Raw genomic sequence first — 20,518 nt, forward strand, 5'->3', positions numbered from 1 at the left:
TAAATGCCTTCAGCGTTTTGAAGCTCAGTTAGAAGCTCAGCCAAGTTAAGGTCTTGCTTAGTCATCTCATAGTTGACTTTAAACTGTTGAAAGCTTGCCGGAAGACTTTGGAGTATTATGTCTACCTGAGAATCTGGATCAATCGATCCTCCCAAGACCTCAATTTGATTGAGATGACGCATCATTTCAAGGACATGGTCCCTGACTGGCGTGCCCTCCTTCATCGTCTTATTCATGAGACTCCTAATCGCTAGAGATCTAGCAGATCGACTCTGAGTCCCAAAAAGAGATCTAAGGTTCTCCATGATCTCATAAGCGGATTCGTAGGAATGATGCTGATGTTGAAGCACATTTGACATAGAAGCCAAAATATAGCACTTCGCCATCTCATTGGCCTTAATCCACTTATTGTACACGGCCTTATCTTCCGCATAAGCATTATCAGCAGGTTTTGCAGGGCAATCGGTTTCAAGCACAAACTTATAATCATCAGCGATAAGGACAATGTCCAAATTACGTTTCCAGTCTACATAGTTAGGCCCCTCGAGTTTGTTTTCTTTCAAGATCACAGATAATGGATTGAGCGACATAATTGATATTGACTGAGAAAAATAAAAGGTATCCATCACACAACCATACATGATAAAGGAATGTAAAAACCATAAAACATTCGAAAATCACATATGCTATTAAAACGCTAAATAAACAAGCACCAAAAGGATGTCATGGATTATTTAGATTTTTAAAAAAAATTCTTGGTCACAATACCGACAGATAGTCCAGAGACCATAAGAATGGCATGGCTGCCTAATATTGCCTAAGCTAGTACCATAATTCTAGTCCTCAAGAATCTTATCTTGCTTTGAATACTCCTCTAAAGAAAGGTCGCACGCCACTCAACAAGATTCTAAGACCATGATTTAACATCTTTTAAATAATGCTCATTTCGTGATAATATCGCTCCCACTGGACTCAATATTCCTTCAGAAACATGCCTTTCATTTAAAAGAACCATTTTAGTTATTCAAATCTTATGAAAGCTGTAAATATTACTAATAACATAACTCCTCTAAAGAAAGGTCGAAATGTTATATAATTTACTTCACATTTGAATACCATTTATGGAGACCATATACAACATGACTGTTCGTAATTATCGCTTAGTCATTTTTTGTTAAAATGGTTTTCATTTGATTATCATGCAAGCAAATAATTATTTAACTCACATAAGATGTAAATCACATAGGCAAATAAATTTGCACACTTTGTCACATCACACATAACCAAATAAATCATTTGATTTTAAACCACTAAGTGTCTAAAACCAAATAATTAAAATAAATCACAATTTATCCTTTCCATGAACCATGGTACTCCGGATAAAAAGGATTAAATAAAATATATACCCCATTTGAATAAAACAAATATCTAGGGTATAAAAATTAGGTCAAGACCACACATTGGGCCTTGCCTATTAATCGGGCCATCTAAAACCCTAATTAGGGTTTTGCCCTAAAATAAAAGCAACTAGCCGCCGCCGCCTTCTAGGGATCCGCGCCGCCGTCGTCTTCATCGGGCTGCCTTGCCGCCGCCGAGCACCGAGAGCTGCCGCCGCACCGTCAGCCACCAGCCGCCGCTGCCTCGATCTGCGTGCGGTCGAACCCTAGGGGTCTCGACTGCCGCCAAGGCTGCGCGCCCAGCCGCCGCCGCCCAGCCTCCGCCAGCCACTGCTCCGCCGCTGTCTCGATCTGCGTGCGGCTATAAGCCGTCGCCAAGACTGCCGCCAGCCGCTGCTCGCCGCCTGCCCAGCCGCCGCCACCGCCTAGATCTGCGTGCGGCCGAGCCCGCTAGGGTTTCGGCCGCCGCCTAGGCCTTCTCCTCGTCGGCTTCGTCTTCGTCTTGTTTTTCTCCATCGTATTACATTTGTTTGTATTCTAACTATTACATTTGTTTACAAAAGAAATATACAAGGGAAAAACAAAACCTAATCTACCACGGTCAACCCCCGTGGGTTTACAATAAAACGAAGAACAACAAAATTCAACAATCACGCAATATTGCAAGCATGAAAACAATCATCCATCACATTTTTCAAACATGTAGATCTACACAAGTAGAACACAATAAACATAGATCAAGAATAAACTATCATAGATCTACAATATTCATAAGAATATTCTTATAGATCTAGAATATTCCATTAAACAACTATATAAAATAGATCTAGAATATGTTCTATAGATGTTGGAGTACTCTATTGTAGATCAAGACATTCTTCATCAATCTTGAATAAAATTCATAGATCTAGAATGTTCTTTAGCCGATCTAGAGTATTCACTTATAGATCTAAAATATTCTTCATTGATCCATGTAAGTTTGAAAAAAAAAAGATTAAACCCACATAATCAGAGCCTAAAAGCCTGGCTCTGATACCAGTTGTTGGGGATAATCGCAGCGGAAAATGCAAAACAAATAAATCCACATAAGAATCTATTTACGTGATTATGTGGGTCGATTCAATTTCATGCTTGAACATGTAGAAACATATAATTGTGCAATTAATCACATAATTTAATTTAAATTATGTTGTTGAATACTTACAACAATGATTCTCCAAAGAATCGAAGTGGCTTGCTACTTCTCCACGTGTAGATCTTGAAGCTTGATTGTGAATGTAAGACCAAAGATCTTCTAACCTATGACCCTTAACTCTATAGATCTAAATTCCTTGTAGGAGGAATCTCTTAGAAATTATAAGAATCTTGAAGGAGAAGAAAAGAAAGCCAAGTGTGGAGGCTAGGGTTTGTGATAACATGTGTGTCTCCTCCTTACATTCTTATTTATAGAGTTTATGATGGGCTAGGTTAGGGATCTATGGGGCTTGGATTGAGCCTCCTCCATTGGACCTTCTTTACTAATTAAATTATAACCCATAATTTAATATAAGGCCAATGGAATATTTCTTGTGCCACTATAGAAGAAATATTGACCGCCCATCCAATCCGTGATTACAAGCAATCCGGGTTAACCTCTTTAATATATTATTTCCCGTGTCTAAGACTTTCTATATCCATTAATTAATTTGTAGTCTGCTATAGACTTTAAATTAATTAATATCTTTATTTCCAAGAGTTTGTCTAGTACGAGATGTATATTAAAAATATACTTTTCCTTTTCTATTTATTCTTGGATTAAATCCAAACCGGTCGGGTTTCCGAATAATAGAACTTCTCTCGAACACCTCTTGGGGATATAGTCACACCGCGCAGGCACACGATTCAATGTAATAATAAAACTGACACCATTCTAGTTATTAATTACTACTACCCAAGATATCAGGAATATTGGGTTACGAAAAACCCGCACCTATTGATAAGTCAAAGAAGCGTATGATTAAATAACGTGTGTCCTATATTATTACAAAGATTAGGAAATATTAAATCTCCAAGACATCGTCTTACAGTAGATAGCAACAAAGACGTGTCTATACTTTAGATCCATTCAATGCTATACCACACCAGTGTCACTAGTCATTCTCAAGGTAAAGACGACTTTCGGATGGACACTGCAACCTTTCACGATAGGTAGCCAAAGCCTATCTAGGTTGTGAAAAAGTTTTACTTCTACAAGGTACCGGTTGGGCCACCTACTGTGATGACCTGTTCCACGACCCAACCTTCAATGTAGAAGACTTAGACTGATTTTACTTTCCGGCGTTTTAATTATATAATTTAATATATAATTAAATACGGTCAATACCCATTAAAGTAAAATACACAGTGTGAAGAAAACATTTATTATTCTCATTAAATGAAGAGTGTTTACAATATACAAGCAATTTATCAAATTCAAAAACTCGAAAAATGCTTTTTAGTATATATGTTCCAACATTTACACCATAAGGAGACGAGCAAAGGGTTATGATCAGTAGTGGGAGTCTAATCTCCATTAACGAATCCAAGCATTCATCTAACGAATGTGATAGTTATGTAAGAAGGAATCAAAGTCTTTCTAAGACAAGTTTGATTAAGAGATGAGTTGCACTCATTAAAATCTTATCATTGATGGGATAAACATTAAAGAAACTACCAACATCAGTACCTTCTAAAAAAACACGAGTTTTGGACTAGAACGTCTCTAGTCTAGCACATCTCAAGGTGTAATGTTGTTCCAACACATGTTGGAAAAGTGTCCAAGAAATTGGAGTTGAGTACTGAGGCATGTTTTAAGGTTTTTCCCAAATGATGTAAGGTTATAAGTTCTGTAATCTTCAAAGATATAATTCTTGTATGAAGATCAAGAAATGAACTACAAGCCTAACAACGTGATAACTCTCAAAATAAAGAGAGAGATATCGGATTTTCCACATTACCAAGAAGTCATACCATTAGAAACTTTTGCACTAATAAAATCAACTTCAGTACCTAAGATTGTAAGAACCATATCGTAGTGGGAGCGTTCCACTGGAACACAATAAGTTCATGGGTCTAAGAGTGTCGTAAGACTCAGTCTTAGATTAACTTGAACATAATCCTTTAACTACAATGTAGTATTGGTTAATTTGGATAATCATCTTTGAACAGGTGATGGATTCCATATTACAATCTAAGATAGACAACATGTTTTACAAGACTTGCAATAGTACGTACAGGCTGTGTCAGTCAGTGGGAGCAAATATCTTTGCAAGTGTAAATGTGGATCTCAAATGGCTAGACAATGACAATGGGTTATGCCCAAAGAGAATTATCTTCTTGCTATCGTTGTGCCAAGATTTATTCGATCATATTGTCTATTAGAACTTACATAAATTAGAATGTATGTATTATGATTGTCAAGACAGTCTTCTATAAATAGAAGTCTTGAGGAAATCATCTACTAGAACATTCTAATGGAATATGTAATTAAGGGCAAGAAACGCATGATTGGAAGCTTATATAGACCTTCGTGGTCTTAGGCAAGCATCTAAATCAGAGTATATGTGTTTTGCCCATAGCAGTGTTGTAAGCACAAGGAAGTTGAAAGTGCATTACATATGGTATTATTGGTACTCTACGATGATGCAATCTACAAAAGTTGCAAACAACTAAGATTGACATCTGGCGTGGGAAACTGGTTGTCTACCCAGTTTAAGATAAATGATCTAAGAGAAACTAATTACATTCTTAGCATCTAAGTCCTTTTAAGATGCTAGAAAGAATGTTGAGATTCTCTTAGGAATCCTATATCTACACATTGCTTGGAACATTTAAGCATTAGAAATTCCATGAAAAGGTTTATACCTCTCAAGATGGAATTGTCTTGTCTCTAGTCAAGTGTCGTTTGACGCTTAGTGAGATCAAGAATTATGAGACTAGTTTCGGAGATAGTTGTCTCATGTATGCTATAATGTGTACTAAGTTTGATATTAGTTTTGCTTATGCATAGCAAGTATATATCATATTAACCATGGCAAAGGATTTTGATTGAGGTAATGAATATACCCTAGTGCTTGAGAAAGACTAGTAACTATATTCTAGTTTACCAGTCATTCATGTAATGTCCTTGGGGTTACACTGTCTTAGTTTTATGACTAATCAGTGATCGAGTAAGTCATCATCTGAATATGTGTTTACCTTAGGAATATCTTCCTAATAGCTTTAATCGTAAGTTTGAGTACGCCTACAAGTACTATTTTTTTTATTACTCTAGTAAAGGCTAACTCAAGGGACACACGAGTTTATTAAGCTAAGCAATCACATATGGGGATGAAATTAATTAAAGATCAAGTATGCAGCAAAGACATTATGGTGAAAAAGATATAATCAGAGAACAACCAAGCAGATTCTTCTTTCACCTTGTGAAATAAATGGTAGTTTGATATATCTAGCATCAAAACCTGCTTTGTGTATAAGTGGGAGAGTTTTTGGCAGTGGGTATACTCGAAAGCATGTTTTGAGTATAAGTGGGAGATTGTTAGGTTTGGTATACTGAAAAGCATGTTTCGAGCAAGTTTCGCGCGAATAGAATCTTGCTTGTATACGTAAAACTCTACAATCCACTTTTAACCCGATTCAGTATTATTCGAGCAGTCTCGCACGAATAGAATCACTATTATTATTACATTCTGTTTGCTTGTGCATTTATAAGATGTTTTACAAACATTTAAATGCAAAAGAAGTAAACAAAGTCTAAGTCTTTAGCTTAGTAGACCGGTTGTGGGCGTCGTCCATGTAACGACCCGCCCATCTAGGGTATAATAAATGCGGCGACCGTTAACTAGGCGGACTTAAATGCATCAAAGATCATAGGCTAGGGTTTAATTTAAAAAGGGATTTAACCAAAGCATTTAATGAACAATTAAATAGGAAAAGAATAATGCCTTAGCAAAGGAATCCAACCAAAAAGGCTATCGCAATAAATGCTTATCAAAGTATCCAAAATATTCCCACGAAATAAAAGAGTTTAACCCAACCAAAGATCACAAGTTTCATAATATAGCGGAAGCGACCAAGAAAGAAGTGAGGCTATGTATGGAGACACAACGACACTTTAAGTACCAACAGATCATCTTATTATTTCCTACTCAACACCGCCGCCCGCTCGCCACCACTCAACCTGCACATAGGGAAAACACATGCAGGGCTGAGTACTATAATCATACTCAGTGGACTCATTGCCGAAAACAGTTTTATCACAAATATAGTTATCATGCCATTTTCAAGTGTCCATCGGGGTTTTAACTTTAGAAAGACCCGAGGCACCAAAATATATTCTTTATCAGATATCACGGTCGCGCAACCATTTTTCACATCGACGTTTACCATATCCTCATTCTACATGACAAGGAATGCAGCCGCAATCCAGGTCACTAGACCGGTCAACCCGTACGCTGACACTCGGTCTAACATTGGTGTACACTAACCCAAGTAGAGTTTGCGGCTCTACAAGGATCCGAATTCGATTAAATCAATAGTGGCATAGCCACGAGGGATAGGCACGACAAAACAAATCAAGGCATGATAACACATATCTCATTCTCATCAATATCAGTTTAGTACAATGTCCTTATTTTAAAAGAAAGCCCACCTCGTCGGCTTAGCTCGAGAGTATTCTCTTCTCCTCGTTTATCACGCTGAGAGCGCGAAGTATCACCTTTAAATTAGGCGTATCACAAATCAGTTTCAATCATTGATCTCAAATCATGCATGTCTCCCATATTTCCCTTTTTTTCCCATCGATTATTTTCAAAATCATCAATCAAAATCAAAGTATGATTATCATATCATTTTTATTCAAATAACAACTCCAAGTTCACCATTAAATCGTGTCACGCATGAGTGCTCCACACACACAACACACGCACACTAACACTCCACATGTGCACGCCGACCGAGGCGTGCACACACACACACACACGGTCACGCACACACACACTCACACATGTATCCCAAAATTCACCGATTAATTTCCCATTCACTCGATCTATATGCATGTGGACTCAAGAACACCGATTAATCGGTAGAAGAAGAGGAGATCAAAATTAAAGTACCTTTTTCCAAAAGAACAATCGGTAGAAACAAATTATAGCCTTGATTCTTCAATAAACTCTTGGATTTCAACTTGAATTCTTCTCAATTGATGAAGAAATCTTGAAGAAAAGTAGAAGAAATCTTGGAGAGAGTGGGGAGAAGTAGAAGACGGTTTTTTGGTAGTGGGAGGCGTGATTTTATGATCTAGGGTTTTGGTCTTCTCTCTTATTTATAGAGTGCCAAAATAATATCCCACAATTAAATAAATAAAGAGATTTGGGAGAGATAATAGGAGAAGTGACGTTAATTAGGTTGAGAAGAATGGGGAATTCGAAATTCCTAGGCTATTTAATTAGCCTATGATTTAATTTGAATATTTCACGGAGTAGAATAATATATCAGGGAGCAAGAATAAATAATTAAATCTCCCCAATATATATCAAAAGTGGCGTGTAGTTCATTCTCAAAAGGGATTTAATATAAATCCTAAGTAAATTAGGATATGGCAATATCTTCTTAGATATGGCAAGATATGGTAGGATATTCTAGCATATTTATATTTATTCATGGAATAGAATAAATAAGGGATCAAATAATATAATAAACAATTCCCTCTTCTCCAATATATGAGATTTTAGAAAATCTCATGGAAAATCAAAGGTGGAGTTTTCGAAAATTTCATCAACAAATAAGGAATATTCGGACTTTAGATTTAATTTGGATAATTATCCCAAACCAATAATTAAATCCAAGAAAAATAGAATTTCTTCTCCAAATAATAATAGGAGGGATCGAATAATTCCACATGATTAAATAATGCTCCTATTTAATTCTCACTCATCCCTTAGGAAAATAATTCACCACAATTATATTACTCCGCATCAAAAATTCACACCCAATCAATCATTTCTTCACTTCCTCTTCTTTTTCTCAACGCATTGACCTTTCAACGGCCACGTCATATTTTCCACATCTTTGACTATTCAATAGCCACGTCATACTTTCAACAAGTTGACTATTCAACTCAATCTCAATTCTCATACGCAATTAGGTCACAAAGACATCATGCAATTAATTACTCATCGAATAATCCACATATCATAGCATTTAAGGCATTTAATGCAAAAATTTCATAACCCGAAAATTAGGGTTTGAGAAAGTGGGGCGTTACAGTCCACTTTAAGGTAACACGGTCAGATCTATGCTATGCTTTGCAAAAGAAAAAGAAGAATTTCACAACCTAGATAGGCTTTGGCTACCTATCGTGAAAGGTTGCAATGTCAGTCCGCATATTTCTAAGTCTTACTGAAATAAGATGACATTGGTGTGGTATAGCACTGAACGGATCTAACAGCAAGACGTGTCTTTATGCTATCTACTGAAAGACTAGGTCTTGATAAAATACTATTTCTTAATCTACATATGTTAGCATTGAGCATACGGTATTGATTATGCACTACTTTGACTTATCAAATGGTGCGGGTTTTTCGCAACCCAATAATCCTGATATATTGGGTAGTGGTGATTAATATCTAGCGGTGCTAGGATTGCTATTATGTTGAAACATGCGCAAGGTGAGTCTCGTTTGATAATGTCCTCAAGAGGAGCTCGAACAAGGTTTTATTATTCGGAAAACTGGCCAGTTGGAGTTTTATTACTCTATGAATAATAAATAAATGTTTCTTGCTAAGTCCACTCTTGGAATTAATAAGATATTAATTAATTAAGTCCATAGCAGACATTAATTAATTAATGGACATTTATATCTTAAGCGCGAGAAATAAATAATAAACAAAGTGGAAACCCGGATTACTTGTAATTTCGGATTTGGATGGGGAGAGTTCAATATTACTTCTGTAGTGGCTGCTCGTAATATTCCAATATAAGCTTGTATTAAATTGTGGGTTCAATTTAATTAGTAAAAATCTAATTGGGCGAGCCCATATCCAAAACCTTCCATAGATCTCTGTCTGGGCCCAAAAGGAACTTAATATAAATAGGAGAATAAAGGAGACAGAAAATATAATTTTTATAGCAAAAGTTTCGTCCCCCTCTACCTAGAGGAGTTCGAATTTCTCTCCTAATTGGAGAAGGATTTCTTCTGTCTTCCTTATTCGAGTCCTAGTATTTTGATAAGATCAGTCCACCCTGATATCGAGATACAGTTCGGGAAACAGAGAGAAGATCTGTGGTCTAGTATTGAAGATCATAACGTGGAGAAGGTGCGAACAATCGACGATTCTTTGGAGAATCAAATCGGTAACTCTAAACCGTAGAAATCATGTTTAGGATTTATTTTCTATGAGCATGAATTATTTGCGTTCTAGCATGCAATTATCTGTTTCACATGTGAATTGATTAATCGCATAATCGGTCAAATAGATCCTACGTCTGATTTATTTGTTTTGTACAAGTCTTCCGCTGTGCAAGGGGCACCAAACCCCAACAATTTCCGAAACACTATATTGACATTTTCATCTAAAATCCTAATTTGGCGTTTTTTTTATCTTTTTTTATTTTATTAATAAAAATGAAAATTACATGTGGCAAATTATAGACCACACGTTTTCTAAAATCCTATAACCTTAAATTAGTTGTAGTTAGCAATTAAATGATGAGTTAGCAATGGATCAATCCCCCTTACTAGTATGTACTACAATTGATGTATTTTTTGAACAATTAAAAATAGCGCTTAATATTGAAAATTTTGCATATTTAGTCCGAAAATACTAGTGTTACAAACACATATCGATTATTTTTAATGCATGCGTTCTTCAATTTTAAGTAGTAAAAGAATTAAAAATCTCTATTTTCTACAAATTTAAGGTAGGAACATTGCATAAATATTTTAAAAATCGGAAAAATAATGTAAAACTGTGTCAACATCCGTTAATTATTTTAACAACCAATCCTTACTTAAATAAGATTTGATGATACGTCTAATTATAAAAAACATTTACTAAGACATCATTTCATTTCTTTTTCGTCGCTAGAGCATCCACAATGGGTGTCCGATCGCGCGCCCAATCGGCCGAGATCGGGCTCGGGCGTGGTCGGGCATCCATTGCAGGCGTCGGTCACGCCCGAGCGCGACCAAGAGTTCGGTCGCGACCGATCGTCCGCCCGATCGATCGGGCGCCCATTGCAGAGGCGCGCCCAAGCCTGAGCCCGAGCCCGATTTTTTCGGTTTTTTTTTTTTTTATTTAACCCTAATTTAAACCACTATAAATACGCCATTTTCTTCACTTTTCACACACCAAACCTTTCACTTTCTCTTCTATATTCTCTCAATATCCACACTTTCAACAATGGATCCGAGTCAATACCCAAGCCCGAATAATGTCGACGACGATATGCCCATGTTTGGAGGAGGCGGCGGCACCCGGTGGCCCGGTCACGAAGACTACCGGGTTGAGACGCCCGCGTCTGTAGGATCCACTTTCGTCTCCGACTCTGAGTTCGATCCGTTCTTCGGCACCGAGGAGTATCGGGTTGAGGATAAGAAGCCTAGTTGTGGGCAACCTCCTGCCCCTGTGCGGCCGCCGCCGAAGAAAGGGAGGAAGAAGATGGCGCGGAAAGAAAAGGCGCCATCGGTCTCAGTCCCACTCCCACTCCCACACGACGAGCCGAACGAGGAGTACGCAACAGGGCGTACTGACTACGAGTTGGATGAGTACCTGAAGGTGGCTCAATGTTGGGTCGATGTATCGGAGGATTCGATATCCTCCAACAACCAGACTTCGACCAGGATGTGGGATCGCATTGAGGAACGCTACAACGAGGTGAAACCGAAGTGGGCGTTCAAGCGGACCAAGGTTCAGCTGCGCAAGTGTTGGGATCAGATCAAGGTCCACATCAACAACTTCTGTTATATCTACAACAGGAACAGGGACGGAAGGGCTAGCGGTGAGAGCATGGAGGATGTCTTCAACAAGTCGTTGTCCGAGTACCAACGGCAGTTCAGGCAGTTCAAGCTGTACAATGTTTGACTGATCTTGAAGGACAAGGGGAAGTTCAACGGAGGGATACAGGTTGGATCCTCGGCTCTGAAGCGGACGAAGAACACCGCCGCTGGCGATTACACGAGCAGCGGGCCATCTCCTGTGGATCTGAACGCTGAGCCGAAAGGGAGTTCTGGCACGCCTACGTCTACTTTTAGACGTCCCATTGGTACCAAGGCTGCCAAAGCCCAGGCCAAAGGGAAGATGAAGGCGGGCGCGTCTGGATCAGCGGCCCCCCTGCAGGCTGCACCTCCTCCATCTGTTCAGCTCATGGACAGGGCGATCGAGGAGTTCGGAGGTTATCGCGAGGTGGTTGTGTATAGGTTTATACTTGACGCCCAAAACAGGCTTCGTCAAGAAACCGATCCGGAAGCCCGACAGAGGACTAAGAATATGATCAAGAATTTGGCGCAGAGGTTGAATTTAGATGACTAGTTTGGTTTTTTCTTTTTTTTAGTATTTTAGTTTTAATGTAGTTTTTTTTAATCTAAGTATGATGTAGTTCCACTTTCCAATTAAGTAATGTAGTTTTTTTTTTTTTTTTTTGCATTTGTGGTGTTTAAAATAATATAATTTGGTATTTTATAGTAATTAAAAACAAAATTAAAAAACAACGATTTAAAATTGAAATGAAAAGTGGATAAGAGATAGGGCATGCACTAGGGCTCGACCATTGCAGAAAGATAGGGCATGCTGACGTGGCAACCACTAGGGCTCTCATTAGAGCTTCCACTAGGGCATCCACTGTGGATTGCTCTTACTTATCGCCAATGGCTTGCCAGGCGAATTGAACACCAAGAATTCATCACTTCTCATTCTTCAGCTGACTTTGATAATTTAATATATTTTTAAATGATAATTTGATTTCAATTTTATGTTGCTGCCCAAGAGTTGTAGAGAGAGAAGGTTAAGATAGAATTAGAGTTGTCAGCTGGGCCGTGGCCAAATTAGAGTTGTCAACGGGCTGGGCTGGCCCTGACCCAGCTTGGACCAGGCCTGACTCACCAATGATCGAAGCGGGCTTGGGCTGAGCTTAGGGTTGACAATATTTGGCATGACACGATAACACGACACGAACTCGCACGAAATTAATGGGTATGTGTCAAGGCTTATTGGGTTCGTGTCCTTACACGAAAACTTCGTGTCGTGTTCATGTTACACGTTAAGAAATAATATTAATATATTATAATACTATTAGTTTTTTATTTATTTTAAAATTTTAAAAGTAAAATTTAATATAAGAAATAATATTTATATATTATAATATTATTATTATAGTGTCGTTATTGTGTCGTGTCATATATTTGTTGTTATCTTGTCGTGTCGTTATCGTGTCGACACGATAACGACACAACACGCATGATTTGCCACCCCTGCCTGAGCTCATTAGTTGAGATGAGCTCCAATTGGGCCATTTTGTAAACAAAGGCCCAGGACCAGCCCAGGCTCGGGCCCATCAGAGGCCCAGCTCCTATAATTACTTTATTTTAAAAAAAAATTAATTAGGTGATTAGTTTTTATAGTAGTATATTTCTCTATTTATGCATGGCATCTTGTGCACGAGACATGTTAATTTTGTCTATATCATATTTTGGATGTCTGAGAATGGACTTAAACAGTAATAGTTTAATATCAATATAAGTTTCCAACCAAATCAAGAATGCAACATTCAATCTTGACTATATCTAATTTTTTTCTTATATTTTTTTATCCAAGATGTAAAAAGTTGGTTCTAAAGTTTAACTTAAAAAAATTACTTATTCAAACCTTAGTATTTGATGAATAATTATAAAATTCTTTAAATTTGTTAGTTAGTTCATATACTTGTAGTGTTGAATAATTATAGAATTCTTTAAATATGTTAGTTAGTTCATGTACTTTTAGTTTAAAAAATACAAAATCAACTCACATTTCATCATCATCTACTGCCAAAACTAACAATATTGGTTATTTTTTTAGCTATACACTTACTTTAAAATAGAATAAAGAACATGAAAAATATTGTTAATACAAAGTCAATAAATTAACTTAAACATATTGTTTAAATTTAGATTTAGTTAATGAGATATAAATACTAGTACAAGTTATATGCTTTATTTTTATATATAATAAATTTAGCATATCTTTAAAATAGATAAACAAAAAAAATTAAACAAAGCCCAGCACAGCTCAGGTCCATATGGCAAGTGGGCCTGGGCCGGGCCGGGCTAAGCAAAATTAGAAAAAGTCTGACCCATCCCAGCGCAACCCGCCTCAGACATGGGCCTGGGCCTCAATATAGGCGGGCCTCGGCCAGGCTGGGCAGGCCCTACCCACTTGACAAGTCTAGATAGAATAACCAGCCACACTTGATAAGGCACTAAGTAGTTAAAATTTCATGTCTAATTAATATTTTATAATGAAATAGAGATAAATGTACATAAATGTATATAAGAATGTATTAAGATGACAACCATTCTTAAAGTGACAACGTACTACTAATCTCGTGCTGCCACGTGCCATGTTATCCAGCAATATTAGGGGCGTATTCAGCAATATTCATTTAGTAGGCGTTCAGTAATAGATGGATTGCAGTATAGATTGTTGACGAGTATTGCAGTGTAGATTGTTGTTGAGTATTGCAGTATAATGTCTAATTATACAAATTGGTTTTGTTATTAATTATTCTATTAGTAATAAAAGAGAAAATTGTATGAAAAGTTTATGTCGAATTTTCACATTAATTCGAAATAATTATACAATATTCAATTAAATTATTTTTTTTCTTAATATTGATATTTATTTAAATTTTAATAATTTTCTAAATTGTTGTAGAATGATAATATGTAATTCATTTTAAATTTATTCATATTTTGAATCAATTTTCAATATAAATTATCTAAAAAGTTCATTATATACAATTTTCATTTATCATTTGGTGATTGTTCAGTTTATTAGATAAATTAATCATTAAATGTAGTCTAGAATTGAGTTGTGCGATTATTTAGTTATATGACTAATTATACATGATAATCCATATAGAATTGAATTGCGATATTCAAACTCATGAGCCAAACACAGTATATATTTAGTCCCGAAATAGTATAACATTGAAAACCGAACCGAATGTAAGACATGTCATAATAATTTTGCATTAAGTCATTATTGATATAAGGACCCTCACATGATTTCTGTTACTCCCTTTGTTCGCCGTTAGGAGTCTCATTTCTCGGTGTCACGGGTTTTAAGAAATGTTAAGAAAAATGGGTGGAAAAAAGTTAATGAAATGAGTCTTATTTGTATATACTAGTATTAACACATGTGCTATGCACATGACATAAGAGTTTTAATTAATGAATACAAAATATAATAAATATATAGAAAATATAAATTCTAATCAATGTGGAGATTTAAAAAAACATAAATGTATTTATCTGGTCTAACTCTAAATGAAGAATTTACTACTCTCTAATGAATGAAATATCTATATATTTTTAATTTATAATTTAAATGAAGTAAAAACAATAAAAATTAATGACAAAAAGAAGATGTGTAACTATGTTCAAAGAATATGACTTAATTAGAATAAGATATACAAATAAAGAAAATATGTGTGAGTAAAAATATTTATTGATAGTGCTATGGTAGTCATTAATCCAAATAAAAAGTAAATTAAAATTTAATAGCTTAATTTAAAAAATTAATTGAAAATTTTCTAGAATATTAAACATATCCACATTAAATATATGAATAATTTAAATAATAAAAATTTAAAACTTCTTTGAGAAGTCAAGTTAAAAAATTTGTATTATCCAATAATCACAGTTTAGTTGATTATTTATTTCTTCTGTTTAACTTCAGACCATAGCATAACTTGATATATATGGCAAAGACTGAATGAATTTTTAATATTAGAAAGAATAAATTTCTTACTTCCTGCCACATATACGTATAAAAATTAAATTATTACTTAAAATAACAATAATATTTTATGCATCTGGGAGTTTTGAATAATGTGACAATTTACAATACTATTTATATTAAGAAGTTATACAGACTTTATAAGTTAGATTTAATTTTAAATATATATAATTTCATATTATTTCCGTTAATTATGTACACTAAATTTAAATGTAAATATATTTACACACTATATAGCTTTAATATTAAATATAATTAATAAATTTAGTTTTAATATTGCATACGATAATTTTAATATCTAAAAGATTATAAAAATATTTAATAAATCAGTTATTGAATTAAAATAAATTTAATATAAAAATGCATACTATTATAATTGTTCTAAATTTTGATTGGCAAGCTATCATTTAATTGGACCAATTTTCTATCCAATGGTTGTCATTTCTCAAAATGACCAAAAGGGTAAACAAAATAGCTTTATACTCCCTCCATCCCATAAAAATTGGCTCTTTATGGTTGGCACAAGTTTTAATGCGTAATTTGGTAAAGTAAGAGAGAAAGAGAAAAAGTAGTTGAAATTGTGTAGTGAATGATGAGCCCATAAATGAAAAAGTAAAAAGAAGGAGAAAAAGGTTACTATAAATGGATATGGCCAATTTCTATGAGACGGATGAAAAAGGAAATATAGCCAATTTCTATGGGATAGAGGGAGTATTTTCCGTCCAAAAATGACAATATTGTCTTTCCATCCAACCCTCCCTTTTTAGTACTCCCTCCGTCCCAAGGAAGATGACCCCTTTCTTAGGTGGCACGAGATTTTAGGCAAATTTAATTTGTGTGTTGAGAGGAGAGAGTAAAGTAAGAGAGGAATAAAGTAAAGATAAAGGTATTTCCATTTTAAGTAATATGTCATTTTAGTTGGGACAAACTAAAAAGGAAAGTGGATCATCTCCAATGGGACGAAGGGAGTAGTATATAGATATAGATATAGATATAGATTAGTTTTAAATGAAATATGAGGAAAATGAGTTATTTGAATGCCAGACCTATTACTATTTATAATAAAAATGAATTGAGACTCCCATTCGCAGACAAATAGAGTATTACGGAAGGCTGGATACACTACCACTTTTAATGAAATGAGCTTTAATTAAGAATGTTCATAAGAATATGGAATTTAAAATAACCAATGTAAACAAACATAGAATGATGCTAACTTCACGCAAAAATATCATGGAGCAGCTGAAACAAAAAAACCAAACAAGAAAAACCATGGAATATAAATCTGTAAATTCTTCCCATCATTACTTGTAGTACTAATTTAATCAGAGTTGTATCAGTAATCCTGCCCAAATTTTGATAACCATATTTGTAATACAAAACCCATTCACTCTCACTTTCAATTACTGTTCTACCATGTAAACTAGTCCGCATGAATGCAATTCACTGGTATATGTTACAAGTTGAAATTTATTTGCTCTTTTTAGATTCTTTGGCATAATCATTTATCAGTCCCTCGACGTCCTTCCAGAAAAATCCCTCCACCAAAACTCCATCCTTAGTGAACCTATTAAAGGATGCAAACAGAATTAGTACCAGGAATGTTGTTCGGCTATGGCTGGGAAAGTCGAGAGATTACCACTTAGTAACACTTTTGGTAAATTCAACTGATGGCTTTGCAGATATCGATTTGGGGTCTGCGCTGGCTATGGTAAGTGTATACATGTCTGAGAATCTTGGCATCTTAGAAGTCACTACTAACCCAGTAGAATTGAAAGAATCCTGTTGAAACAATTCAGCAGATATGTTTCAGTTTCTCTTTACATACAAAATAAAATGTGAATAGTGATATGAAAAAAATCGAGTAGGTAATCATGATTTATGAATCTTTTCTTCTTAACTCTAAAACGAGAATTTTACTATGCAATGATTACAGAGTGAAACATAGACACCGAGGCACTCCAGAAAGATCCCTACGGTAAGCTTCTTATATAAGTTTATCTCGACCTGGTTACTCCAGACAACCTACAAGATAATTTATGAAACAAATCTATCCAAATCTTTCACAGATTGGAACAAAACTCTGTTTACTACAAATGATATTGTTGTGCCAGACTTCTAAATTAATTTCTTTGAACAGTATGCCTCGGGAAAATAACTTGGAAGGCATGATATAATCACCATGCTAAACCCTAAACCTCAGCTCAAATGAAAAATAAATAGGCTAATAGATAGTGTACTAATGATCATTGATTGTTCATATGAGACTTGCTGTACAATGTACATTCAATTTACTGACATAAGAAACACATGATGAGAAGAAAGTCATTCTTTTACATAAACATGCAATCAGGAGGGAAAAAAAAAAGTGAAAATAAGCAAACTAATGGGATTTCCTAACCTTAAATGGATTCCCATAAACAACTAAAATAAGAAGACAATACAATATCAGAGAGTTTAACAACTTCTATTAATACTTAAAGTTCATCTAAGATTTTCTTCTATAACAGAAATAGATTAAAAAGGGAACCTGAAACAACTTGAGCTCTCAAAATATTAACATCACACCTTTCAAGTCTAGAGGGATTAGACCCCAATAGGATGATGAACTTAGAAGTAAAAAGCAAACAAATATAAGATGAGTATCTATCCAAGAAAAAGGACATATAAACCATTTAGACAAGCTAAAGTTTCATTTAACAATTAAGAGTAGAGAAGAAGCAATATCGAGATACAAATCTTATGAAAGATTAACAGCGATATGGTCAACCCATGTAAGCTAATACATGATCTAAAACACTAACCATGACCTTAGCATAGCTAATACAAACAGTTTACTATGCAAACCCCAAGAAATAGCCCAGGTAATCTGGATACTATACAGTAACCAGAATGTTTCCCAGTTTGAAATTAATATTTTTGCTCTGGTAAAGGTAACACCACATATACTACGAAGTATGTATATCAGTGGGAAACTACAATGAGAGTGAGACACTGAGAAGAGTATTTCATTTGTGGTATAGGAGCAAATATAAAACTAGATGCGGGATGAAATTTCTTCTTAGAATATACTTATACTCAAATGCAGGGGAAACCAAGCTGAGACAGAAGGTCATCATTTTCTAATACAAGATCATATCGATTTAAATCAACTTGGGTTAAAAAATCCGAGTATCCTAATGCTCTGCAGCTCTGGATATATGCATCCATTTTCTAGGGTTCTAGACTATGCGAGATAAAGAAAAGCCCTTTTAGCCCCAGGAACCTAGGCAATCTGACAATTTAATTTAAAGTAAAATTGCAAGAAACTAATTAAGTACAAAACATTGTTTCTAAATGTTGGAGTTTAATAACATTGCTCTGACAGTGATATCAAGAATAGCCTAAGTCTATATAATGAAGAGAAATATATGAAAACCAATAATCTCTATAATAGAACAAATGACCCCATCAGATCATTCAAAAAACCATGAACATCCCCTAGATAAAATACCAAAGTTATCAATCAAGAAAAATTACTTTTACATTGACAGGTTTCAGGAAAATAGAAAGAAAAAAAACATAAAAAGTGAAAGATGAAATGATCGGAACATGAGAATTATGGATACGGTCAAATGAGAAACATATTTTGCACTGGTTTACATGACGCAGCATGAGTTAAGAGGGAAAGCAGGCTGAACATCATATGTTCAAACTTCAAACAAGAAGAAACACATTGAGAGACCCAAAGTTAAACATAATTCACAGTATGCCAAAACTAGTATTATGTGTAACATATTCAATAAAACACTAATTAAAAGATCTGTTACTATGTAGAATACCAATGCCACATGGTACTTCGAATCACATAGAATAAAAAGAAAACTAAGAACAATAACATACAGCGCATGAAAGAGAAAAGTTAGAGCTTACAGGTGGAGGATAGGTGAATAGAATGGCATTCTTTTCCTTCGTGTTTATAATCAGTTGCAATATCCCATTGAACAAAACATACTTGCCAGTGTCAAGGATCAAAAAACAGTACACTTCTCAAACAGAGATACACGAACCGTCAAATGAGTAATAACCCTTCACGGTTTTTGGTGAATTAGACACTCAAAAATGTAAAGGCACCATTACTTTTGTAATCCATAGTGGAGTGAGTATGTTTTAGAGAAACAATAGAAGATAAATAACATTACGCATGAAGGTTGTGTTTTTCCCTATCAGTCATTATAGAAATGCTCTTTTCAATTATCAACCAGACCAATCTAACAAAGCTGATAAACGAATGAAGCAAAAGAAAAGGGAAATCGATCACAATCCCCAATTCCAGAAAAATCTAAAAAAAAATCGAACTTAACAAATTAGGCGAATGAGAAAGGATATAAAACGATGCAACCGATGAGGAAGTCCTGATTCTCGGGGAACTTCTTGTTGTAAAACTGCGCAAAGAGGGCAATAACAATGATGATCGCCCCAATCAGTAACCGAATGTTACTCATCCTTACATCTTCAGGATACCCTTTGCTTGTCACGATCTACAACCAGAATAAGTTGAAAACCAGTCAAATCCAAGTCAATTTCGAATCAAACCATTCAATCAGGTAGAAAAAATCAAAATGAAGAAAATTCCCAAATTTCATTAAAATCACCAAAATTGATCATGAAAATGCGTAAGAAATCGCAAACCTCAGTGACAGACTCGTCAAGAATGTGTTTGATGGAATTGTGATCGAGCAGATTGGTCTTCTTAGGGGTCTTATTGGCGGGATTTTCCACTTTCTTCTCCTGCATTTTCTCTGATTCTAGGGTTATTGTCGGAAGACAAATTGTACCGTATGTATGACTGCAGGAAGAAAGAGACGACGTAAAGATAATTCTCATAGTTGGGCCGGGCTTTATTCGGGTCGACCCGTATGGGCTGGGCTTAGATTAATAAATCTAGCTTAAATAAATGATTTTAAGCTTCCTTAAGATTTTGGTGTGTACATTTCATTAATGTCAATTTGCTGTGCTAAATTGAAAGCATCGAAATTCGAAACATTATTTATCTATTGTGCACGATATTATTATAAGAGATTGACTAAAATAAAAACGCCTTTGTAACCTTGGTTTAAAATCCCAAAT

General features: G+C 35.2%; 1 protein-coding gene across 1 annotated transcript; it reads right to left on the minus strand.

Annotated features, from left to right (window-relative positions):
- Positions 1–16,689: 16,689 nt before the first annotated feature.
- On the minus strand, positions 16,690–20,241 carry LOC125218457 (signal peptidase complex subunit 2-like). Its single transcript, XM_048120128.2, has 5 exons — positions 20,081–20,241; positions 19,778–19,929; positions 19,322–19,403; positions 17,049–17,191; positions 16,690–16,976 (listed from the first exon to the last, which is right to left on the minus strand). The coding sequence occupies exons 1-5, from the start codon at positions 20,183–20,185 to the stop codon at positions 16,880–16,882; spliced, it is 579 nt and encodes a 192-aa protein (XP_047976085.1). The 5' UTR covers positions 20,186–20,241; the 3' UTR covers positions 16,690–16,879.
- Between the last annotated feature and the right edge of the window lie 277 nt (positions 20,242–20,518).

Source organism: Salvia hispanica, chromosome 1, assembly GCF_029641045.1.
Source record: "Salvia hispanica isolate PSC_SH4W2 chromosome 1, Shi_PSC_v1, whole genome shotgun sequence".
Classification (NCBI taxonomy): Eukaryota; Viridiplantae; Streptophyta; class Magnoliopsida; order Lamiales; family Lamiaceae; genus Salvia; species Salvia hispanica.